The following is a 23905-nucleotide window of genomic DNA, read 5'->3' as shown; positions in this document are numbered from 1 at the left end:
TTGAGTAATAATTAAATAATAATATTGAAAATAAATATAAAACATTTATTGTAAACAAAATATAAATAACTTAAAATAAGTTGTAAATCAATTTAAGAAATTAAATATTGAAATTATTAATGATTGCTTGCAAGCAAATATGGAAATGAAGTAATTTGCAATCGACAAAATGATTGCAGCTGCGTAATCACATTTACTTTCTCTATATAACATTCTCTTCTCTCTCTTGAGCTCATCTTATTTTAATTTTGTTCGGGTAGACGACAAGTAAGTTATTGGTCTGCAACAATGGCAAAAGATGCAATCAAAATTCTTGTCACTGGGGCTGCTGGTAATCAATCTTCCCTTTCTTAACTTTTTGTCTATTTTCTGGGGAATCAGGAGAAAGAAATGAATTTAGGGCTTGTTTAACCATTTGAAAGCAAGTTATCAGTGTGCTGTAAATTGTAGAGATAAGAACTTTCTTGTAAACTTCGACTTAATTTTTCATGCATAGGACAAATAGGCTATGCTCTTGTTCCAATGATCGCAAGAGGGATCATGTTAGGCCTAGACCAGCCTGTAATTCTGCACATGCTTGACGTTGAACCTGCCGCCAAGGCCCTGGAAGGAGTGAAAATGGAACTGATTGATGCTGCCTTTCCTCTTCTCCAAGGTTTATCTCATTAATGTGATAGCTGGCCTTTAGTGGATACGAAGTTCTTCTTGCCTCCGAAAAGTTTACTCAATTCTCTTGCATTTGTTCTTCCACAGGTATTATTGCAACTACTGATGTAATTGAAGCTTGTCGAGGCGTCAATATTGCTGTTATGGTTGGTGGTTTTCCCTGCAAAGAAGGAATGGAGAGAAAGGATGTAATGCCTAGAAATGTGCCTATATTCAGGGCTCAAGCTTCAGCTTTGGAGCAGCATGCTGCTCCAGATTGCAAGGTTACGTACTCTGTCAATTGTCTCCATTCAATTTATTGATTCTAATTTAGTGGAAATTTTCTATTATCTGAACATGTCTCCGACAGTGTGTCTTGAAGTTCCTGTACTTTTACCTTTCTGCTTTGCATTCCTTTGCTTTCAAATACTACCAAGTTATACTGAAAGTGTTAATTGGCAGGTCCTAGTGATTGCTAACCCTGCAAACACTAATGCGCTCATCTTGAAGGAATCTGCCCCCTCCATCCCAGCAAAGAGCATCACATGCCTCACAAGACTCGATCATAACAGAGCCCTTAGCCACATTGCAGATAGGCTAAATGTTCAGGCTAGCAATGTGAAGAATGTAATTATATGGGGAAACCATTCTTCCAGCCAGTACCCAGATGCTCATCATGCCATTGCAATCACCAGCATTGGTGAAAAGTCTGTCAAAGAACTTATTGCAGATGATCATTGGTAGGCCTAAGTTTCTAGTCTCTGCACTATTATGACAATTCTGGGTCTTCACACCTTCAGAATCTTTCCCATGTTTATTAATAGCCTTTAAATTGTTCAACTGTTTAATCTGTCTTAGGTTAGATACAGAGTACGTTGCATTTGTGCAGCAGAGAGGTGCAGCCATCATCAAAGCTCGGAAACTATCGAGTGCACTATCTGCTGCAAGTGCTGCTTGTGATCATATCCGTGATTGGGTTCTTGGCACTCCCAAGGTTGATTCTGTCATATTGAACTTGCAAACAAAGTCTATATTCTCCTTTTTTTTTAATGCTCTGTTTCCTCTTTATCCACGTTCCAATCAGGGAACATGGGTTTCTATGGGAGTGTATTCTGATGGGTCCTACGGCATCGAACCTGGTCTTATTTACTCGTTTCCTGTTACTTGCCAGAAAGGAGAATGGTCAATTGTCCAGGGTGAGTCACCAAAAGATTAAAATGGTATCCTGTCAAATCAGAAAAAATTTAATTAAACTACTAATTTCAGTCTTGTTGTTTGCATTGCAGGGCTCAACATTAATGAGTTCTCCAGGGAGAAGCTGGATGCCACTGCAAAAGAACTTGTTGAGGAGAAATCACTTGCCTATTCATGCCTTGATAATTAACATACTCTTCCATTATGTGATATATTCAATTATTCTCTTAGTTTTATGTTTAATCATCATTAACCCTAGTTTTGGTGTAAAATACTTATGTGTTTCTTTTTCTAATTTGAGATCGAATATTGAACCAATTCATTAATTTAAGCTATATTTTTCACTTAGTTAATCTAAATTCAAGATATATATTTTTTCAATCTCTCAGATTTCGTTTACTTACCTAAAATAACTTGTATTATAGAAAATATTTTTTAATAATCTAAATACTAAAAAGTGGAAAATTTTATTTTTTAAAATAAATAGAGCTTTAATCTTTATTTGGATGAATTTTTTTAAATCATGTTTAATTTTTTAAAAATTTAAACACCTTAAATCTTTATTTAGCAGATATTGGAGATTTTTTTTAATATAATAATTTTAATGATCAACAAATTGACGAGTAAAAGCAAGTTTCTTTAAAATATTCAAAAAATGGTAACTTTTTATTTCTCATAAACAATAAAAAAATATATAAAAATTTAAACACCATTAACCAAACCTGGCTTTTGAAAACTGTACCTGCGCTTAACAGTGTAAAAAAGAAAAATTGGGCAGCGGGAAACGGAGCGGAGTGGAGATCTAAATAAGAAAACCCAACAGTCTTGTGCCTCTGCTGAGCAATTGCGCCCTCCAAAATCCACGCCTTCAGAATTCCTCGCTTCTCTTCGATAGTTCGGACTTTTGGCATTTTGGAACTTGGAAGTGTTCTCATACTCTAAAAGCCTAAATTTGATTGTATTCTGTTTCAGATAGCTGTTACTCAGTGTTCTCTGAGCCTGAGGTATGTCAAAGGTGTTTTTTTGCTATGTCTCACTTATTAGATTAAATAACTTTCTGGTTGTGTGCGTGATTCCTATTATGATTATGCACTGGCTCTCTTACCTGTTTAAATGATACATTCAGGTGAGGATTCTTATAAAGCATCAAAAAGATGGATTAGTATTAGACTATGAAGTAATTTCAGCACAGCTTGGTTGAGCTTGAAACCGACGCTGAGCACCTTCTTTTAGTTCCGCATCAGATTATTCATCTTTTAGTATTACTTATGCAGGTGGTTGAACCCATAAAGCGAGGAATCACTCAAAAGTGCTGAGGAAGGGAGTCCTTCACCTTATCAGTCGATCATGAAGGATTTGGGAAGTCTACATCAAGGCCTTTGGTGGAGGATTTATTGGCAACATTTGGCAATCATGACTAAAGCAAATGCACCTGTATGATGTTCCATGGAACTGATGTTCTTTGCTACCGTACTATTTCAGCTGCTTGCACCATCCTGGAAACAGGTTTTCTCTAGAACTTTTATCCTCAATTGATTTATGTGTGAATTGATCAATATACTACATAAACTGAGTAGTAGGTGTCTGTTGTCACTTATTCAATGTGTCAGTTCAGTTAGAACATAGCGCTGGGATTGGGAACCCTTGCTGAGCAGTTGAGATTGTTAAATTTGGAAAGAGTGTCTAGATATTAATCACTGATTCATTTTATATGGGCTTATATAAGTTACCGAGTTGTTTTGTATATCAAAATGAATATTATAATCCAATTAATTATATTCACCTTTGTATTCTTATATATTTCATGTGTGGGATTCTCAACAGAGATATTGCTAAAAAATTACCGTGTAACATGGTAGAACATGTGTTAGTCCGCTTCCCACAAATTTCTACTGCAACTTTGTAGTTAGGACAGCTAGTAATTTGTTAAGGAAAGCCATTAATCAGCTATGCCACTAGCGGATTGGGACTATTAAGAATAGTTTAGATTCTGGATGTTGTCCTGCAAATTTGCTGTTTTGCATGAGGTGTTTGTTCACAAAATCATGTAGATATTGCAATCATAGACTAAGACTTCAGCGTTGCACTTAGTGGTGCCCTTAATCATATACAAGAAATATACTTTCCCCTTCTCCTTTGGGGGGGGGGGGGGGCGAGGAGGAGGGAAGAATAGAAAACCTTAAGATTGTTATCAATTTATGCATACCATCACCAACAGTATGAGAAACCTTGTGGATTTGAGGTATGCTTCTCTTATGAACTCCTATGATTTGAGGTGGCCCTTTGACATACAGCCACTCATATTACTTAAAATTGTCCAATTCACGATCAACTTAATAGTTTGTCTAAAATTTCTGGATTTATGGACATCCTAATTGATTGGCGAAATTCTCCCTTGCCTGTTTTAAGCCAACAGAAATGGCATGAATATGATCTTTAAGCAGCAAAGGCAGCTAGATATTTATTATAGCACTTATCTGGCTAAACGAGGGAAACCAAATTTGGTTTTTGGTAAATTATGTAACCAACAATTAATGGTGAATTCAAGGCACTTGGAAGTTGGAAGAGACAAAGAGCTTAAATGTAGTGTAAATAAATTAGAAAAGTGAATGTTGAGAAAAACCTTTGGAGGTTAAGGCCTGACTCGCCACCTGATTTTGATGTGTTAGCCATTTAAGGATTCATAACACCTTTACCTGGTGTAAGTTGAATTAATCCTCTAATGCGGGACAAACATTGGATGAACAACTTCCTGTGGCAAAAGAAGGGAGAAGAACATCTTGTTGTAAGCAGAACTTGAAGAATCTATGTGGAGAGTTTGTTTTGAGAATGTTACAAATTTAAATACAATAAAGAGCACTATGTAGTTGAAACTGCAATGGAAGTCAAGGTTCAGTAGCATGGGATGGCATTCATAAGGGTAGCCTCTGTAAAAAGAAAGGGGAATGTTGTGTACAATATATGAATCCCCCCCAAACCTCACAAATAGAGGAGCCTCGTGCATTGGGGCTCCCTCAAAAAATTGAACCATGTTCTAATAAAATTGGAATTGCTAGAAGATTCTTATTTCAAGGTAATAGAGCACTGCGGTGAAGTTAGATTCTGTAGAGTATCTCCTTGCCTTTTCTCATTGCGGTGAAAATTTCCATAGAAAATATGGTATTCTTTACCTTAATTATATAAAGTTGGTAATCTTAAGCTTAATATACAAAAATCGAATGTTAGATTTGTACATAAGTCTTAATTCCTTTTGAAAAAAAAATCCCCTCTGCTCTTTGTTTGTTTATGAACCGAAGAGAAAGGAAGAGGAGAAATGAAATGAAATTTTAGTCATTTCTTTGCTTGGATGCTACAGGAGGAAGGAATAGTTGAGAGAGGAAACTTTTTTTTTCTTTCCCAATTTCCTTTAGAAGTCACAAAACATTTTTCTCAAAGTTTTTCCTCAAAGTTTGAGACTAACCAAGGGAAACGAAGAATATTGTCTTCCTTTTCTCATGCATGTAACTAAAGATAGGAAATTCAGCTTTCTTCAATACTTTGTGAAACACTGAAACAACATTAGAGAAAATTAATATCAATTATATTCTCTTCTTTTCCCTCCTTTTCCCTCGTTGATTTTCTTCCTCTGCCTTTTTATAGTTACCCAAAGTCCAAACCAAGCATTATGGTTTTAAATTTCTCTTCTTGAAGTTTATGGCATTTGAATTTATGAATTCCTCAAATCTTATCTTTGTGTTATGCAGATCTAGATCAAGTTTACTATGAGGTTAAAAAGAACTACAAAGATGTGTAAAGGAACGGTCCTTTTCTATTTCAAAAAAAGGTGCTATGGCTGACAAGATTAATCTTGGCATGCTCAGATCTTTGGTAACATTAACACACAATCCGAAGTAAGTTTTGTTTCACAGAATAAATGACATAAGAAGTTAAAGTAAATAATTAACACAATCAAGTTCTTAAACGATGATGAATACAATAATAGTTTTCCTTCTGTTTTTCCCATCCTTTCAGCTTAGGAAAGATAGTTTTTTTCCCTTGCTTTTTTTCTACCAAACCCACCATCTGGATTATTCACTTATATAACTGCTGCGAAATGGCATATTCCTGTGGCAACTTTTAGAATTCCATTCTCTGAGATATCTCACTGTGCCACCAATTGTAGTATGATGTGGGACAACTAAACAAGCTATTCATATGTATTTTCATAATTCGTCTAATTCTTTGGTTCAACAACAAGATGGCTAGTCGGATGAGTGGATGAGTGAATCTTATATTAAGTAGATACATCGTTCTTTGTATTTAAATGTTGGGGAAAGAAAATTAGGTGTATTTTATTTTGGCTAAAAGTTTTATTCTTTAGTGGTAAACTCTTGCTTCTAAAAACTTATTTTGTTGAGTCTACATGTGTAAAATATTAATCTTGCATGGGTTTTTCTTCCAGCTTGGCCATTGAAGAGTTTTTTGTTCATATGTATCAATAGACAACAAAGCTATATCCTGGTGCTTAGATTTTTTGTAGTTGCTTGTATTTCTATTATTTTCTGGAGTCTGTCATTTTGGTATGTTTTTTTATGTGACCACATAACAAATAATGGCTTCTTCTGTTCTTTCTTTCCTCTCGTTTTCTTCCTCAGTACTCAAATTAATTGTTAGAAAAGAATGGTGTCAGTTTCAGGGTCCATTTAGTTTTATCCTTTCACCTAAATAGTGTGGAAGTTTCGTGGGGACTGCTGAAACAGTTGAAGATTTCATGAAAGAACCTTGTCATCTTGTTTTTATGTGGTCCAATTTTACTAAAAGTTTCCACATGGTCTAGATAGACATATGAAAATTGTTCCCCCCTTTTTTCTTTCGCTTTGTCTTTCCTCTTTCTTGCCTTCATTTTTCACCAAGAACATTGATGTGACTTTGCAGTTTGCAATAGTAACAAGTAAATATAATGCAACCTTTGGATGGTTTATGTTCACATTGTGTATGATGAACTTCTAGGAGCTTGGTTTAGATGCCACATTTGTTTTCCTAAACCAAAGTTTGTTAATAGTTGCCAACATATTCTTTTACTCTTCGAATGATTTTTCAAGAAAATAATTCGAATGAATTCTTATAAAATCATGTATGATTTTATTTTCATGCATGTTGAAAAAATTTTAAATTAAAAATAATTTAATTTTTTTTATTCCAAATAAGAGAATGGTAAAAAAAGAAATCATTTGAATTGAATTTTTATAAAAATTTTCATTTCAAACGAAGAGTTAAAGCATTTATCACACATTTTACACTGTTATTCTTTATAGATTATGGAATCTGCTTAAGACTCGGTGCAGGGATGCATCTGAATGAACAGAGAACTCATTAAATTTCACACAGCTACCATGACTTAAAGACTGATACTTCGAACCAACTATGTTTATAAGATGTAAATCCGCATTTATATTTGGGCAAACTTGTTTCGTGAAGATTAGCATACGAAATCAAGTGGGTATATGCAAAGCCTGCATAATCCTTTTCATTTGGGTGTTTATTGTTCATTTGTTTCATTGTACAACAACTGTATTAAATGTGGACGAGGCTTGGATCCTATAGACGGTTAGATTATTCGTCGCTTTTCTACTTTTCTTATAGTATCGATCCATTTGCATGTGCAAAAACGAAGGAGGAAAGGGCAGACCCAGGGTTAGCACATACGCTATGCCATTTTCGTTTTCATCTGTACGCATGTACTTTAAGTTTTCTGTGTGCTTACTGTAAATTCTAGGTGACATTTAGCATAGGATTTGCACGAATGGAATTCAGAAATTGAAATACAATTGAATTATGGTTGTTTTCCTCCTATGCTGAAAATCTCCAAATTCTTTTAATCTCTCAATTTCTACTAGAACAGATTGTCTGAATTTGAGACCTGGAAAGAAAGTATTGCCTTTCCATGGCCATCCTTTGTTTCTAATTCAGAAATGATGCCTTGAATTTTAGAAAAAGAATCTTCAACACTCCCCTTGCGAGCACCGATTCCTTTCAATTGACTATCGGGGAATTCACGATGTTTTCTTTCCTGGTATATGATGACAGGTTTTCGTTAAAAAAAATGTGAAAAGTCTGTGAAGTACGGACATTGTAAAGCTGTTTGACGGAATGTATACGGTTCTAGTTGGAGTTTGATTAAGAGATTAAAAACTTTTTTAATATTATTTTAAATATATTTGTTTCATATAAATTAATTTCATATAAAAATCATTTAATATGTGTAAATTTAATATACGTGTATATAGATATATCAAGATTTCTATAAAATGTCTTAAGAGAAACATATTAAAATGTTAAATTTAATTTTAAATTATTCAATATATATATATATATATAATTGATTTACTTTAAAAAAAAAAATTAATGGCAGCTTGTAAGAGTAATGTAAAGCAGAGAAGTGCAATTTCTTCTTTACACGCTACTGATTCTAAATTTCTAATTGAGGAATAAAATTTCCTAGATTGGGATAGCCAAAACCTAATCTACAATTAAACAATTTATGGTATTAAAAAAATAAAATAAAAGGAGAATATCTGCTACACGTACACAACGGGAGATGAGCCACAACAGTTAAATGGTAAAAATTTGAAGTAACAAAACAAGTCTCTGACTAAAGAGTAGACATTCCGTACAGAAGAGTCAACGTCTGTGTCAGCCTTTCACCAAATGCCACCAGCCTGTCCTCTCTCTCCTCCTCCTCTTCATCCTCCTCCTCATCCCACCACATACTCCCCAAGGCTACTTTTGTAATTCTGACCTTCCCCTCAACCTAACCACTACTCCTTTATCAGAGACATGCGAGCACACAATAAAACACTGGGCCGGATATGAACAAAACTACTTGCAACACCGAATAATACATCGTACGGTTGAGGATACGATCGTCTCCTCTCCTGTCTGACATTAATTTACTCCTATACCCTTCGTTTTTCCACTTTTTTTACATTAAAAAATTCACATGTTTAAGTTCTTTAATAATGGCCCATAAATAAGCTAGATTTTATTTGGGCATAATATCATTGAAACTATCAGAGTCAAAGCTAATTTTTGTTTATGAGTTTAAATTTTTTTTAAAGAGAACTTTGACGAAAATTATGAATAGCATTTTTTGGAGATTAAAGTTGTCGGGTGGCGTTGGAATCGTTTAATTTATGCGGAATTCAAAAAGTAACCAAAGGTGCAATCAATTCGAGGGCCATGCTTGACAAAGGGTAATTCCGTGAATGTGATAATATGTCGGCTGACTCCCAATATGAATTTTTCATTATTTTATTTTTTAGAGTAATTGATTTTGTTGAACCAGCGCATCCCTCGTCTCTAGGGTGAACATTAATTGCGATTTAATCCATTTTTTTATACCTATAATATATTTTCTTATTTTTTGATCTGGATTCTAGAAACTTCTTTCTTTTGATCAGACTCCTTTTATGTATGACCTGTAAAACATTATATATATATACACGTGTATTTTCAATTTTTTAATTCCGACCGAAGAAATTTCGAGCTCCTTTACATACGATCCGTAGAAAATTAGGTCAAACACTAACACCTTTAATTTCATTGCTCTACTAGTTAAGGGTTTGGTTATTTTTTCCGTATGAAATTTTAAAAGAGTTTACTGTAAAAATATTAACTTATGTATTAATTTAACGGACTCAATATTTATTAATTAATTATTTTTACAATTAACAATTAGTCTTAAAAACTTGATAAAAGTATACTTATCTTATTAAATGGAATATGCTGCAAATTTATCCTGTACGATCGTGCATAATTGAAATATCTTTTTATTATTTTAAATAAATAATTTTAAAAATTATTAAAAAAATTATATTTATAATTTACTATTTTTATTTCAAAATTTATAATTTAATTTCCATCAAAATAATATATATAATATCATATTAATAGCAAATATCAAAATAGTATATATATGGTATTATAACAAATAGAAAGAATTATATGATGCTAAAAACATACCGATGTGATAATTAATTAATTAAAAAAATAAAAATATAAAAAAATATATTATAATTTTAATATATATAATTTAATTTATATTAACTTGATATATCATGATATAATTTTCATATTAATATTTTTTAAAATATCTAAAAATTATCTTTTTTTACTGATCACAGCATAATATTATATTTATTATTTTGATAAAAATTAAATTATAAATTAAGTAAAAAATCTATAAAAACACATGACATTTTTTATATTTTTTCTTATTATTTTTACAGTCCAAAAATCTTAGCTTCTTAAAGATAATACCAAAATTCATTAGTACTGTACGCCCTTGAATCAAGTCCCCGTTCATTGATTCCCTCCTCTTTCTTAATGATATGCCGCCCTTCCCTCAATCCCTCTCAGCTTGTACTTTTCTCTTTCAATTTCTTCTTCCTAACCTCTTTATTATCAATTTCTTCCTATCGTTTTGGCTTTAGATTTTCTCATGTCTTTAGTACAAATATTTTGTCCTATTATTATCTTCATCGATTCAGGTAAGTCTGTATCAAGTCATCTTTAATTAAAGTAGAAGGCATCACCCGGTGAAATTATTATTTAAAAGATCCTCAATCTGCATTTGCTTTTTAACTCCACTAAAATCATGAGTTCTATTATTTTCTCCTTTTTAATGAAATTACCATAAGTTTTAATTTCTTTTTCTTTTGTTTTGTTGTTTAATTTCATATGGGGTTAAAAAAGAGCAAATGCATTATTTTGTATTGTGGATTGATCGTTGATTTAATTTCAAATACCTTATGATTTTTTATTGTAGAAAAAAGAGAACTTTTGTTATTATGTACTGTTGATTTAATTTTAGTTTTTTTAATAAACAACTTTCATGGCTTCAATTGTTAATTGTTGGTGAAAGGATATACTGGGTATTTTTCTGCACTCCTTTATAAAAATATTTATTTTTTATTCTTTTATTTCAATTTAAAAAATATAGATTTTTATAAATTTATATATAATAATGTTAATAAAATTCATAAAATCTAAAAAATAACTATATTTTACTTTTAATTAAAAAAAATTTTTGGTGATCAATTTTTTTAAATATGCACCAAATATCATAAAATGAGGAAAAAATTTTTATATATCTTTTAATATTTGAGTAACTCGGAAAAACTTGTTAATAAAAAATATTTTCTGATAAAAAAATAAATTATTTTAAAAATTAATTTTCCTTTTTAAAAATGAGTAATTTTGCAATTTAGAATTTTATTAAAATTTGTATATATAACTTTATTAATTTTTTTTATTTTTTAAATTGAAATTCAACAATGAACTGTTATTATATTTTTTTAAAATAAAAAATAAATTATTCTATTAAAAAATAGTTTTAAATATAAATTATTTTGGTTAAGAAACAAAAACTAAAAATCCTTACATTTTTTAAAAGCTCTTTACATTGTTTTTTAAAAGTTTGAACAATAAAGAATTTTCTGAGTTCCGTCCCAGCTGGTAAACTCCCAATATTAAACATTGGATTTTTTTTTTTAAACTATAAAAACATTTTAAAATAATACCCTTATTAATAATTTAATTCTCATATTTTTAAAAATCTTTTAATTTTATCAAAGACTTGGGGATTATATAGCTATTTATTTAAAAATTTAATAAATAAAAAGTGCTAAAATATATTTAGAAAAATGAATGTAAAGATTAAAGTCTTTGATATAGTAAAAAATTATGAATATTTTAATAAATTTCTCAAATATAAAAAAATTAATTTATTCACATTATAAAATTTTTAATAACTTTGCCAATTAAAGAGAGGGTAAAGAAAAAAAGTATTTAAGAAATGGATTATGGGAGAGTGGCGAAGAGAGGTTAAAAAGGAATAAGGTGAAGAGTGATTTGACAGTGAGGCCACTCCTATTCAATGTTGTTCCTTACAATTATGGGAGAGACGAACCAAACCTTTGATTCATTTCCAGGAAACCTACTCCTTCAATTCCTAGGATAAATTATTACACGTTATTGATTATAAATCAAAAGTAGTTTATATGAATTTCGTTGTTTGGAAAATTAATGGTATAGTGTTATGCACTCATTATGCATTAAAAGAGGCTTATGTTAACCAATAAGCTGCTTGATTAGGCCATAAGCTTAACAGATTTTCAGTAATAAAAAAGAATGATTTCCTTAGGTAATGAAAGTGATCAAAGAGGCAGAGAAAAAAAGAGAGTAGAAACTGTGAAACAGGAACTCATTGGAGTGACTGATGATGCCAAAATGAGCATTTTTTTTAAAGAAAAAAAAAAAAAAAAGAAAGAAAACCTCCAGAATTAGACAGGCCAAAACAGTAAAAGGGGCCCAGAGTATTGAGGAACACCGCGTGGCAAATATTTACCGTAAGGAAACAGTCCTACCAAGTTGGGGAAAAGAGTGAAAGTCCCCTACCCAACGCCCTCTATTATCTCATTCATGCCTTTTTTTTACACAGAAATTCATAGCACTTGCACTCCCAGCAGCAAGCAGTGGCCTCACCATAATTATGTAACTATCACATGGGTAAAATGGTAGTTTTATTATTTACACACAATCACCTCTCTCTGCAAGCCGCCTCATAACTCTGCTCTCGGTCTCAGACTCGTTGGAGAGAGACAGAGGACTGAAAAAAGCGTGGGCTTTTGAGAGAGAGAGAGAGAGAGAGAGAGGGGAGCCTAGCTGAAGATGTAGAGTACTGGGCAGCTAAATAAAGAAAGAGAGCTTATAGATACAGAGAAGGAACTTAATGTGCACGCCAATACAGAGGGGAAAGCAACAGTCCAACTCTGCAAATGGCAAGTTAGGGTTTTCGAAATTCGTATTCTCTCCATCGCTTCACTGAGTTCCACACTGCCATAGGTGAGTTTAACTGTCTATCACATGTCCCCAAAAGCAATTCATATACCCCTCAAAATGTTTTCAAGAAAAAAAATTTTATTATTATGAGAAAAAAAAAAACTCATTTCAAAGCAACAAACAGCAAAATCAAAGCTTTTCGTGCAGCTTTTTTTCCTCAATTATCTCTTCTGAAAGCTGCTGACATATTTCCCTTTCGCACTTTGAACTCTTTTTTTTTTTTATACTGAAAATTTTGCCCCTTCTTCTTTTTTTTTGGTACAGATTAAGAGCGTCCTTGCTTACACTCTCACCGGAAAACAAAGTTTGTAATTTGCTGCAGAAATGTTGGAATACGAATGGGGAAACCCATCAACGATGATGCTCACCGGAGACGAACCCACCCAAGACCCTGACCAGAACCGCCAAATTTTCGATCATTACACCGCTCAATCATTCAACGACAACCTCGTTCAACAACCCACAACTTTATTTCACCACCCGGCTACACATCAAGTAAACTCCCTTTATGACCCACGAGCATACGCCGGTGCCGCCTCATACACATCTCCCCATCCTTCCCTCCTCTCCCTTGACCCCATCACCAACCCCGCCGGAGCTGGTCCCTCATATTTCCTCGTTCCAAAGTCCGAGGAGGTTTCTCGACCCCCAGATTATACTGCTAGGATTGGGCTGAATTTGGGCGGTCGGACCTACTTCTCGTCAGCGGAAGATGATTTCGTGAACCGCCTCTATCGCCGGGCCAGACCAGTAGAGGCCGGTTCGTCAAACGCACCCAGGTGCCAGGCTGAGGGGTGCAATGCCGATCTGACCCATGCCAAGCACTACCATAGGCGCCATAAGGTCTGTGAATTCCACTCCAAAGCGTCCACAGTCATAGCTGCCGGGTTGACTCAGCGATTCTGCCAGCAGTGCAGCAGGTTCCATGAAATTACCTAGACGCCCTACCCATGCATTCCCATATTCACGAGATTTTTTTTTCTTTGCATTTCAATCAATGGTCTACTATTTCATAGCTCTCTGGAAGGAAGATGATAGACGAGTGTTGGAATGTCGCAAATGCCCCTGATCCTTCAATCATTGGTTTCCAGTAACACGGGGTTAATCCCGAGGGCATTTGCGTCCGTAAACTTCTGCTCTGGTTTCCGTTTACGTAAATGGTTTTCTTAATAATCTCTGCTTTGCTTCTTATTACGGTGCATGATATGACATTATTTTACAATAGTATAAGTTAGCTTAGTGAAATTACACAAACACCCACCAGATCCTTCCATATTTTCATTTTGTATCAATGGCGAGAAGCAAAACAAAAGCCCGTCTTTTTCTAACTTCATTCCCGGACTTAGTCGGAAACACCCCACCAGACGATAATGCCCCTGGAATTATGCTTTGTTTGCCAATGATTGGGTATGCCGTACAAGTGGAAATCCCGAGGGCATTTGTGTCCGTATAATTTTTTTATTATTATTATTTCCTTTAACGTATGTACTGTCCATTTTGCCTTGATCAGATATAGCAGTCTTGTGCAGTTGGATTTTTTTTTGTTTTTTTTTTTAAAAAGCTGCATTATGTGTTAGAACAATTCTAAAATGTTAAAAACAATGACTAGGTGTGTGTAAAATTGTTTCCCAGATTCCATCTTCTTTCAGAATTTGATAATGGGAAGCGCAGTTGCAGAAAGAGATTGGCGGATCATAACCGCCGCCGGCGAAAATCACACCAGATAAATCAAGAAACTCACAAGTCACAGACGGAAAGTGCCCGCAATTCTTCCTCTGAGAATCTCACAAGTGAGCAAAATTCTTGTTTATTGCATTACAAACTGGCTATATACAGTCATGCACAAATGAAAAATGCGATAAGAAATTGAATTTATTGTTTTCTTCTGTTTTTTTTTTCTGAATTTTTACATGCATATAACTAACAGGGTCTCCACCGGATTCTGGGGTTCATAATCCGTCGTCTTCAGTGACTGTGGCAGTATCCCCACCTCGAATGTTTTTGGATTGTTTCAAGCAAAGAACATATCAAGCTACTCCATCTTCTTCCTCAGCATCATCAAGCTCACTGTTTTTCTCAAGTGGGTAGTAGTGCCACTGAAATTCAAGAGAGCAGTAACATAGTGTTTACGTCTAATTTTCATGTTCATTTTCATTTTCGTTTTCTTAAATTTCAATGTTCACCCTTGAATTGGTGTTATTTTATAACATCAAAATGGATTATTATCAACTAATTATATATATATATATATTTATAAATATCTAGTTTTTGTTGTAAATGATGTGGTACATACATTCATTGCACCTAAAAATATTAATAACTTAAATTATTTTACGGCGTTAAAAAAAAAAAAAAATTGGACATTTTCCGATAAAAGAGACTGTTTTGTATCAGAAATGGGACTGGTAGGCACGAGAGTGCAGGACTATTATCACTTAAGGGAATTGCATTATTACCCTCGTGTCTGCTCCAGGAATTTCCCCAACCAAAAGCTTAGCAGTTAGCACAGTGGACACGTAACAAGCATATTAATTATCACATAATACGAATTTTCTGGGAATATTTAGCCAAGACATGAAGCTGCCAAGTTGTCTCCTATATATATACTTCATCATCTTTGGCTTTCTACCGAATTAAACTGAGAGTAAAATCAGTGTAGTTTCGTAATTGTGAAAATCCTGCTATTGCTGGAAAGCTTGTCGTGGCTAGTAATGTTATATCTTATTATCAAGTGAAAGTCTTGGTTGTGCATCTGAACTTGTGGCAACTGCTTTCATTCGGAGTTGAATTAGCACTAGTATATATTTTATGTTTAATGAAAGAATAATCTAGTACAGACCACTGAAAAGTTCTCATCTTTGGTTTTTAATAAACAGCTCCATGCAATTTTTTTTTTCTAATAATCCATATTTCAATTTGTATGATAAAAACCTTCGAATTTCAATGAAGTAGTATTAAAATTTTTGCAACTTACCTATTTACTTTTTAAGTTATGTCTAAATTTCACTTTTCGTACTTCAACTTATATGGATGCTTTATAACTAAAATTTAATTTTTTAGTTATTTCTTTTTTATTTATATTAGCTTAAAATTTCATAATTCCATTTGAGATTATTGTACAATGAATTCATTACATCTAATCGAATTTTATTTTATTTTAGTGTGATAAAATTTTAATTATATATTACTTTACATTAGTAAATTGTATTCAAACACTAATTAGTAGGATTATTTTTTTACTTTTTATTTATATTAGTAAAATAAAACAACCGATCTTAGATTATTGTTAAGCACATTGCAATAAAAAACATATTTATATATTAAATTGTTATGATATAAAAAAATTTAAGAGATAATTTTAGTACATTTGTTTGGTCGATAAATAATGATAAAAAAAATATGTAACTTATTAATAACCGGTCAAATGAAATTGAATGACATTTAAATGTAATTTAATGATTTTTAAATTATAAATTTTTATGATACAAATTAAATTTGAGAAAATAGCGTAATAAATTGAAAGACGGTAAATGAAAATACCCCATATGAACCTACATGTTCATTTATTAGCTCCATTGACAATATAGCATAGTTTAGTGAAGGATTTTAATTAGTAATGGTGTCTCTATGTTACAAGGAAGTGGAAATAATTAATAGATTGATATTTATACAAGCATTGCCGAGGGATTGCTAGATAGAAATAATTCCTGAATTAGTTACTCTAATAGCTATACTTGGGATCTTTATGATCTTATATATCATGTAATTAGAGAATTTAGCTTGACATATTCTTGCAAATATGCTTTTTATAGGTTTCCATTTTGGTTTCCTTTTCTTCTCCTTCTTCTTTTTCCCCATTAATTTCCTCCCTAATACGTAACTTCTTGATGATTGTGACTCGAATGGACATCTCGTATTACATCCTCAGACAAAAGTTGCTCTCACTGTGTAACAATTGATGGCTAAAAAGGTGGATGCTGAAATCCCAGGTTTGTTTTTTTTCTTACACATTTACATCAATCAAATGAGACCTAATGTATGAATCCATGAGGATAATAAAATTTATAAAAAAAATATTAATGTGTTAGGTTATGTATTATTATTATAATTATTCCTTGTAATGATTCGTACACCTCCATGCAACTTCCTGGAAATTTAATTGTGGGTCCTTCGACTCTTTATAATTAAGTTTCGTTCCGATTATACATGCTTATGTTCATATTTAAGACTTTCTTGGACGAAAAACAATTAATAAGATTTGAGTCTTTTCTGGGTTCACAGAGGAGAAGACAAACAAAAACAAGATTTGTTTTTTTTGGTGAGATTGTTCTTGTTTTTCCAGAAAATGAGAAATTTTCATGGTATATATATCGAGTGAATCCAAATCTGCGATGGGTGGAGCAATGTCTTAAGAAACTTCCACCTGATGATGATGCAATACACAAAAGTGTTGAGATGAAAACAGCAGCCGGAAATTTCGTATAAATGTTTCTAGTCCATTCACCGACAAGCTAAGTATTTTAATTTCCTTTGTTTCATCTCCTTCCTTTCGTCTTTCAGATATATGATATTGGTAATGACATTATTGAAGCTGCCAATATTTCTTGCAGAGTTTTAAGGTGGCTCAAATTTTCACATCACGTCGATGCCTTAGAGCAATAAGCTTCCATATGGCCCACACTGAATATTACAGATGGATAGCCACAGGGTTGAAGGGGCAAAATTTCTTGAGGCTACTTTAATTTTCCCTGGAGATTTAAGGTTTCAGCCAGAAGAAAACCAACGTTAAAAGCTTTAGGAATTCGAATTCAAATGAATGGTACCATTCTTCCATCTGTAAATTTGATATTTCCTTAAAGTAAGCAAACAAAAATCTAGTCGCTTGGATCATATCTCTAATTAAAATGTTTGGAGAAAGGTCTCTGTCTCGTACCTTTCACCTCAAATTGTTGTCCCCCTGCTCGGTCCCTTACACTATGTATTCATTAAAATCCATCACTTTAATATTTGCAATTTCACAATTTTAATTTTTAATTATTTTTTAATAAATGCGTAATTGTGGTTTGAGGGGGAAATTAGAATATTGAGAAAATAAATGTGGTGACGTGGGCAGAGGAGGCGAGGCAGGGACGGAAGGTTGGAGATATGTAGGGATAGTGAAAGTGAAAGGTGGAAATAGGAGTGCCTCGTGGAACAAGTGCAGCGTTGGGCATAGCTCCCCAATCGCCAGTTTAGTGGGTCCCCCCAAGTATCCTTTTTCCTTTAATCTATCATAAATGCTGGGTCCTACAGTTGCTGGTGATAGAGGGAATGTGGAGCCCATCCTCTTTTAAATGCAACTCCTAACTCAGATGCCCCCTGTTGATGGAGGATTACTTTTCAAACCCCTGCACGTGGAGGCTCCCTTTAGGCTAGTCTTGCCTGATATTGTGGGGTTGGGCCTGATCTTGCGAGATGTGGCTTTTTCAGGGGGTTCACGTGCATTCCACGTGATCACTGTTTCTTCACCTCTGTCCTTTCAGCCTTTCAACCTTCGGCCTTTGCTTGCTGCTGACTGCCGTGGGGCTGGATTCTACCCACGAGCCTGCACCTGCTACGAGAGATAAACGTGCCCTAGTATGTATAATGTTCTTAAACTTCTTCTTCAGAAAAATAATTGTCACATAGAAATAAAACTGATTTATACATAGGAATATAGATTGGTTTTTTTTTTTTTTTTTGAAATAAAATCAATACGTATAAAAAAGGCGCTCATGATAGTTCGAGATACGGCCTCTTTCATAACTTAACTTTTAAATTTGTAAGCTGTGGAAGCAGAAGTTTAATGAAGAAAGTAGTGAAAGAATGAGATTTAATTAATTAAAGAATATCCAACAGAACAGAAGAAAGAAACGGAAAGATATATTGAAATGTGGTATGATAGTGGTATATTATGGAGGAGGGCATGTGTTTTTTCCTCTAAAAAATAATTTTCTACATTGTGAATTAAATTTCCTCAGGCTTTTGAGTTATTAGCTCAGCGACAAATTAACATGAAGACAAATAGATAACTCCATCTGCTCTTCAGATGACGTTTAACTAGCTTTCTCATTTAATCCTTAATTACGAACAGATATATAATATATATTTGACATTTATTTTTAGTATGAAATTTTTTGATTGGTGTGGGCCCAGCCCTTTTCATGTCGGTTGAAATCGAAACCACTATCAAATTAGAAGCGAGAGTGGAGTGCTTTAAAATTTGGAAACAAGTATCTTTAAATCGTAAAAGTGAGCGCTTTATTCTTATATCATAAATTATTTATTTTATATATTAAAAATAAAAATATTAAATACAAGCAAGTGCTTTGTAAATAAAGCAAACTTCATATACATTATAATAATTCATTAATATGACTTCAAATTACTGGAATATTGGGGGAAAAAGAAACAGATTCAATATTGCTATTTATTTCATAATTAGGTGTACAAAGAAGTGGCCGTATAAGAATGCTTCCAAAAATCATACAATGTGTACGCAGATAATACTGTTTTTGAAAAGACAATCGATGATTTGATAACGCTTACCCATTTCTGTGATCATTTTGCGGAAAGAAGCCATTCTGCAAACACCTGGTTCAAACCTCAAATAGCCACCTATATACTGAGGGAGAGAGTAGAGTAGAGTAGAGTAGAGTAGAGAGTGAGTTCCAGACTTTCTAGAGACAGAATTCTAGGAAGAGTGCTCGATGTCTTTTTTTTCTCATGGTTCGGAGTGTGGGTTTCCTCTAAGCGGTAGTTGGCAGGTATATGACTATTTTTTCTCAGTACGCAGATAATACTTGTTTTTTAGGTTGTGTTTTCATTTGCACGTAGGTGTTTGGACTCCATATTAATGATTCTTCCCTATTTCCCTTAGCTCAATATTGGTACATGGGGATCAAGATTTGAAAGGCACTATTAGGTTACCAAAGAGCACGCCTTATTTTACCTTCATTGATTTTGCTCCTCACTCTCTCATGGCTCTAGACTTGGTGTTTGGTAGAAAATCTTCAATTTTCTTTGTACTAATGGATACTGACATATTTAGTGATATATGGGATTGTGATTTCCTTCTGTTTTGGTGATGACGATTCTTTAAAGAGATATTTATATTTATTATCTTTCTTACGAATCCAACTAAACAAATTTTAAATTTTTTAAAATTTGAAATATTAAATTTTTATTAATAAAATGTTTAGCCTTCTAAAAAATGGACTAATAAACGTGATTTTTTTCAGAATTATTTTATTTTATTAATTGCTATCATTAAACTAACTTTTATATGCATGGATAGATTATTTTAATTACTCCACTTGGTAAGTTATTTATGAAATATTTGATATATGATGTATTGTTTTAATTAAGTGCAATTCAATTTATTAATTGAAATTAGTATCTTTTTAAATTATAATAATAGATGTAATAGAATTTTATATTTATATGTGGATAAAATGCTGAGCTGTTTAAGCCATGCAGAATCTCTCCTGCACACATCTGCCATTTTTCATCCAAATTAATGGGTCTCCCCTTCATCAATCTGTACCACGACCTACCTTTTTAACATGTTTAGCACAACCAAAGTCAGTATTTTTGCTCTATCTTTGCTTAGCTTTCAAAAAATGAAAACTATCAAAAGATTCTAGACCTTAACGTCGTCATGATGAACTAGACCATCGACACATCCTCCACTATCAGGTAGGTGCATACAATTGATCCATTTGATTTTGAATTTAAATCAACATAATTGGATTTTCGAACTAAAATATAGTATTAACCAAACCAAATTGAAGTATGGGTTAAATTCTACCGAGTATAACCTAAAAAATTCAATTTCGTTTGTTGGTTCGGCTTTTTTTGGTCTTTTTAATTTCTATAATTTTCTCTTTAGACATACTATAAATTGCTAAACTATGTATTAAATCCCCTCAAAAAAATCATAAACTCAAGGATTGTAAATCAAAATATCTATTGGTTTTTAATTTTTTTAATTTGATGAAAATAACTAAATCGAAAAAAAAAGAAGCTTTTAATTGAAGAATCAAATAAAAATATAATTTAATTAGTTTTTTTTATCAAATGTATTTATAGTTTGAAGAGTTTGTAATTAAATTTTTTAAAAATTTTAGAGAACGATAGAACAAATCAGACAAATACTTGGGCACTTTTAAACAGTGGGTTGCACTTAAACAAATTATAGCTGGTAACTATAGCAATGCACATGGAACTCCATTTCCGAACAGTTGAGTTTTGATATGTTTGTTCCCAAACCTAAATTCTTCCGAATACATTAACAAACGAAATTCTACATTGTTGAATCAATCCTTATGCTTATTGTACAAAAATTAGAGACAAATTAGATTTTCTTTAAGAAAAAAATATTCCTGCGATGAAAGAATTAAATAAGACTTAGCAGTTCAAGTATGCTTAAAAACGCACAACGAAAAGAATATCCATGAAAGAAAGTGGTAGTTTAAACTACATGGGCTCCTGCCCAAGTGTTCCATAACTCAGAACATTCTTCTTCCTCTTCCTTGCTGTTTTTCCCTCTCGCAGACAAGAACCCGAACGCTGACGTTGGAGCCTGCATTAGGTCCAAAGTAAGTTGTGTTCCAGTGTCATGGAAGCGCTCCCAATTGTTTGCATCAGCTAAAATTTGATTATGATGAGGGATGAAACTGGATTGGGAATGATCACCTAAGTCTTCCATTGCATTGTGTTGCAGGTGTCGTTCATGGAACAGCTGCCTAGCCAAGATGGCAGCACGATTTTCTGCAATGAGTTCACGCAATGCAGCGCTGGATCTTGAAGAAAGATCAGATGAATTTACCCAAGAATCAGCCTTAGATGACAGAAGAGAGAGAGCACGGTCTGCTGGTGATGCTAAATATGGAAAGCTCCCTGCCATCAGCTTGTCTGTTGAGGAAGAAATTGACCAAATGCTTCATTAAGTTTAACTTTTTTTTTTTTTATTTAATTTCTCGACATAATTTATGTAATGCTATTAGGAAACAAGCTGATAATTTAAGGGCTGAATTTCTAACTCAATGCAATAATTTAAGAGTCAAAACTAAGCCAACGAACGTCTGCTTGCAGTAATTCAAAAGTCATTTCTATTAAGGGGTTTCCAATATGAGCAATTTGATTTTTCCTTTTACAGTTCTAATAACTTCCATTGAAATGGGAGGAATCCCAAACATTAACTAGAGCAGACTTCTGTTTTACTCTCCGATTATCATTTTCAATACCAATTCATGACAAGTTTGTTCTATTTGAGGCAGCAGATTAATTGTGTATTATCCTCAAATAATTGCATTATATATATAACTGGGAGAGAGTGAATGATCACAAGCTAAATTGAATGTGTACGTATTCAAATGCTTGATTACAAGCAGAAAGGACTTAGCTTGCTTTTTTATTTTTATTTTTATTTTTATTTTTTTGAGGAAAGCAAAGGACTTGCTTTCAACCAGTCTATTATTAAAAAGCAGACAAAGGATATGTCTTTCTTGGGATTCACATCCCCAACATATATAATTTACCCAACTGTTAATGAACTGAATAATTAATATTATTAAAAAATAAATGTGCGTATTGACTTGAAAAGAAATGTATGTTTACCAAAAACAAATAAAACAAAAGATATATACCTTGACAAGAGTTCCTGGAAACAGAATCGTGAGCACTCTTTCTTCTTCGCTCGTTGTGACCAGCCAGTCTCCTTCTACAGCTCCTCTTTGAGTCATCAAATTCTGAAATTACATGAAACCTATCCCCAGAAACCCCGCTATCAGCCTACTTTACTTTTTGCCTTAGAAATTTGTTCAATATATAGCATGCACAACAATAATAATAAAGGAATGAAATGAAAGGAAAAATAATCATTTCTCTTTATTTGATGGAACTACTGCAATTCAAACAAATAAAAGAGCGGTGGGTAACTATTAACGTTACCTACTGCACTGTTGACAGAACCGCTGCTCTAGCCCTAGAACGATTACTTTGGGAGCCTTGGAATGCATCTCACAAACTTTATGTCTCCTGTGATAATCCTTGGCGTTCACCAACGCTACTTGGCAACCCTCCACCTGACACCTAGCCACGTTTGCCGCAGAACCCACCCCACCCACCGCCGATGAGGATGGTCCCGCATGACCACCCACCACGCTATAGTAGGGTTTGCCTCTTTTGCCTACAGAAAAGCCTAAATGTCGGTCACCCACGGGGATATTATCTTCGAAGTAGTGGCGCTTTCCCAGCTTCAAGCACATAAGATGCGGGTCAGGGTGGAAGTGGGAGCCTTCTCCGCCATAAAGGGAGAACTGCTGATAGTGGTGGTCGTGTTGGTGGTACAGACTCTGATGCGGAAACAGCAGCGCTTGTGCTGAAGCGGCTCCTGGGTGCGTGGAACAGATAGTCTCCGCAGCAGAGGTGGTTGCGGAGGCGATGGCGGAGGTGAAAAAGGCGGTGCCATTGCTAGAATTACCCCAGTCAATTCTTGAAGAATTAGTCTCCCACATATCCCAAACAAGATTGGCATTAGCGCTATTCTGCCCCCTGCTACGATTGTTGTGAGCAGTGTACAAGTTACCGCCATTCTCCATGAGTTGTTTTTCTCTAAAATTAGCTTCTCTTCCTGTTTAGCAGTGTTTATAGTCGTACCACCTACTTAAACTTCACTCTCTCGCTCTCTCTCTCTCTCTCTCTCTCTTTCTCTGTGACTCCGTATTTCAGTTACGGTGAATAGGTCGCTTATTTGCTGTTTTTGTGCATGAGAAAATGCCTGCAACGATTCCAATCAGTATGGAATCACTGGCTGCTTGTATTAAAAGAAGAAAAATGTGTGCGAGAAAGAGAGAGCAGTGAATGAAAGTGCCTGCTCCTTAGATGTTGCATTCAAATAGGGCATGGGAGCTCGAGTTAAAAGCTGCAAATTGAAAAGAGAGGGAGAGAGGGTTGTGGCACGTGTGAGGGATAGGGTGTACACGTGGGAAGACTGAAGGGGGCCCCAATCCAGGTGTATTGAAATGATTTTTGATTAAGAAGAATCCTCTGTGATTCTGCTAGCTATGTGCAAGAACTGAAATAATAGTATTATAATAATAGTATTTATTATTATTATATAATAAAGAGCTCGAGAGAGAGATAATGATGAGACCGAAGAAGA

General features: G+C 33.6%; 3 protein-coding genes and 2 long non-coding RNA genes across 6 annotated transcripts; 4 read left to right on the top strand and 1 right to left on the bottom strand.

Moving 5' to 3' along the window:
• Positions 1–81: 81 nt before the first annotated feature.
• Positions 82–2238, top strand: LOC110616095 (malate dehydrogenase). Of its 2 annotated transcripts, XM_021758418.2 has the most exons (7): positions 82–331; positions 497–655; positions 754–929; positions 1108–1385; positions 1504–1639; positions 1730–1841; positions 1932–2238. In XM_021758418.2, the coding sequence occupies exons 1-7, from the start codon at positions 289–291 to the stop codon at positions 2027–2029; spliced, it is 1002 nt and encodes a 333-aa protein (XP_021614110.1). In that variant the 5' UTR covers positions 82–288; the 3' UTR covers positions 2030–2238. The 2 variants fall into 2 exon arrangements, with proteins under 2 accessions (XP_021614110.1, XP_021614109.1); XM_021758417.2 differs by having other exon boundaries at positions 1504–1841.
• A 249-nt stretch (positions 2239–2487) lies between these two features.
• LOC110615055 lies at positions 2488–7447 on the top strand. The gene is made up of 2 exons (XR_006350634.1): positions 2488–2843; positions 3114–7447. It is a non-coding gene; the product is annotated as an uncharacterized LOC110615055 (long non-coding RNA).
• Positions 7448–12395: 4948 nt separating this feature from the next.
• On the top strand, positions 12396–14998 carry LOC110614832 (squamosa promoter-binding-like protein 8). Its single transcript, XM_021756511.2, has 4 exons — positions 12396–12723; positions 12985–13640; positions 14353–14510; positions 14648–14998. Exons 2-4 carry the CDS (start codon positions 13045–13047, stop codon positions 14806–14808), a joined length of 915 nt encoding a protein of 304 aa, XP_021612203.1. The 5' UTR covers positions 12396–12723; positions 12985–13044; the 3' UTR covers positions 14809–14998.
• A 4146-nt stretch (positions 14999–19144) lies between these two features.
• Positions 19145–19815, top strand: LOC110614450. Its single transcript, XR_002487789.2, has 2 exons — positions 19145–19505; positions 19619–19815. It is a non-coding gene; the product is annotated as an uncharacterized LOC110614450 (long non-coding RNA).
• A 1271-nt stretch (positions 19816–21086) lies between these two features.
• LOC110615140 (squamosa promoter-binding-like protein 7) lies at positions 21087–23657 on the bottom strand. The gene is made up of 3 exons (XM_021756862.2): positions 22693–23657; positions 22389–22507; positions 21087–21654 (listed from the first exon to the last, which is right to left on the bottom strand). Exons 1-3 carry the CDS (start codon positions 23340–23342, stop codon positions 21212–21214), a joined length of 1212 nt encoding a protein of 403 aa, XP_021612554.1. The 5' UTR covers positions 23343–23657; the 3' UTR covers positions 21087–21211.
• Positions 23658–23905: the final 248 nt, after the last annotated feature.

Source organism: Manihot esculenta, chromosome 5 (genome assembly GCF_001659605.2).
Source record: "Manihot esculenta cultivar AM560-2 chromosome 5, M.esculenta_v8, whole genome shotgun sequence".
Classification (NCBI taxonomy): domain Eukaryota; kingdom Viridiplantae; phylum Streptophyta; class Magnoliopsida; order Malpighiales; family Euphorbiaceae; genus Manihot; species Manihot esculenta.
This window is presented reverse-complemented; position numbering and strand designations above follow the sequence as displayed.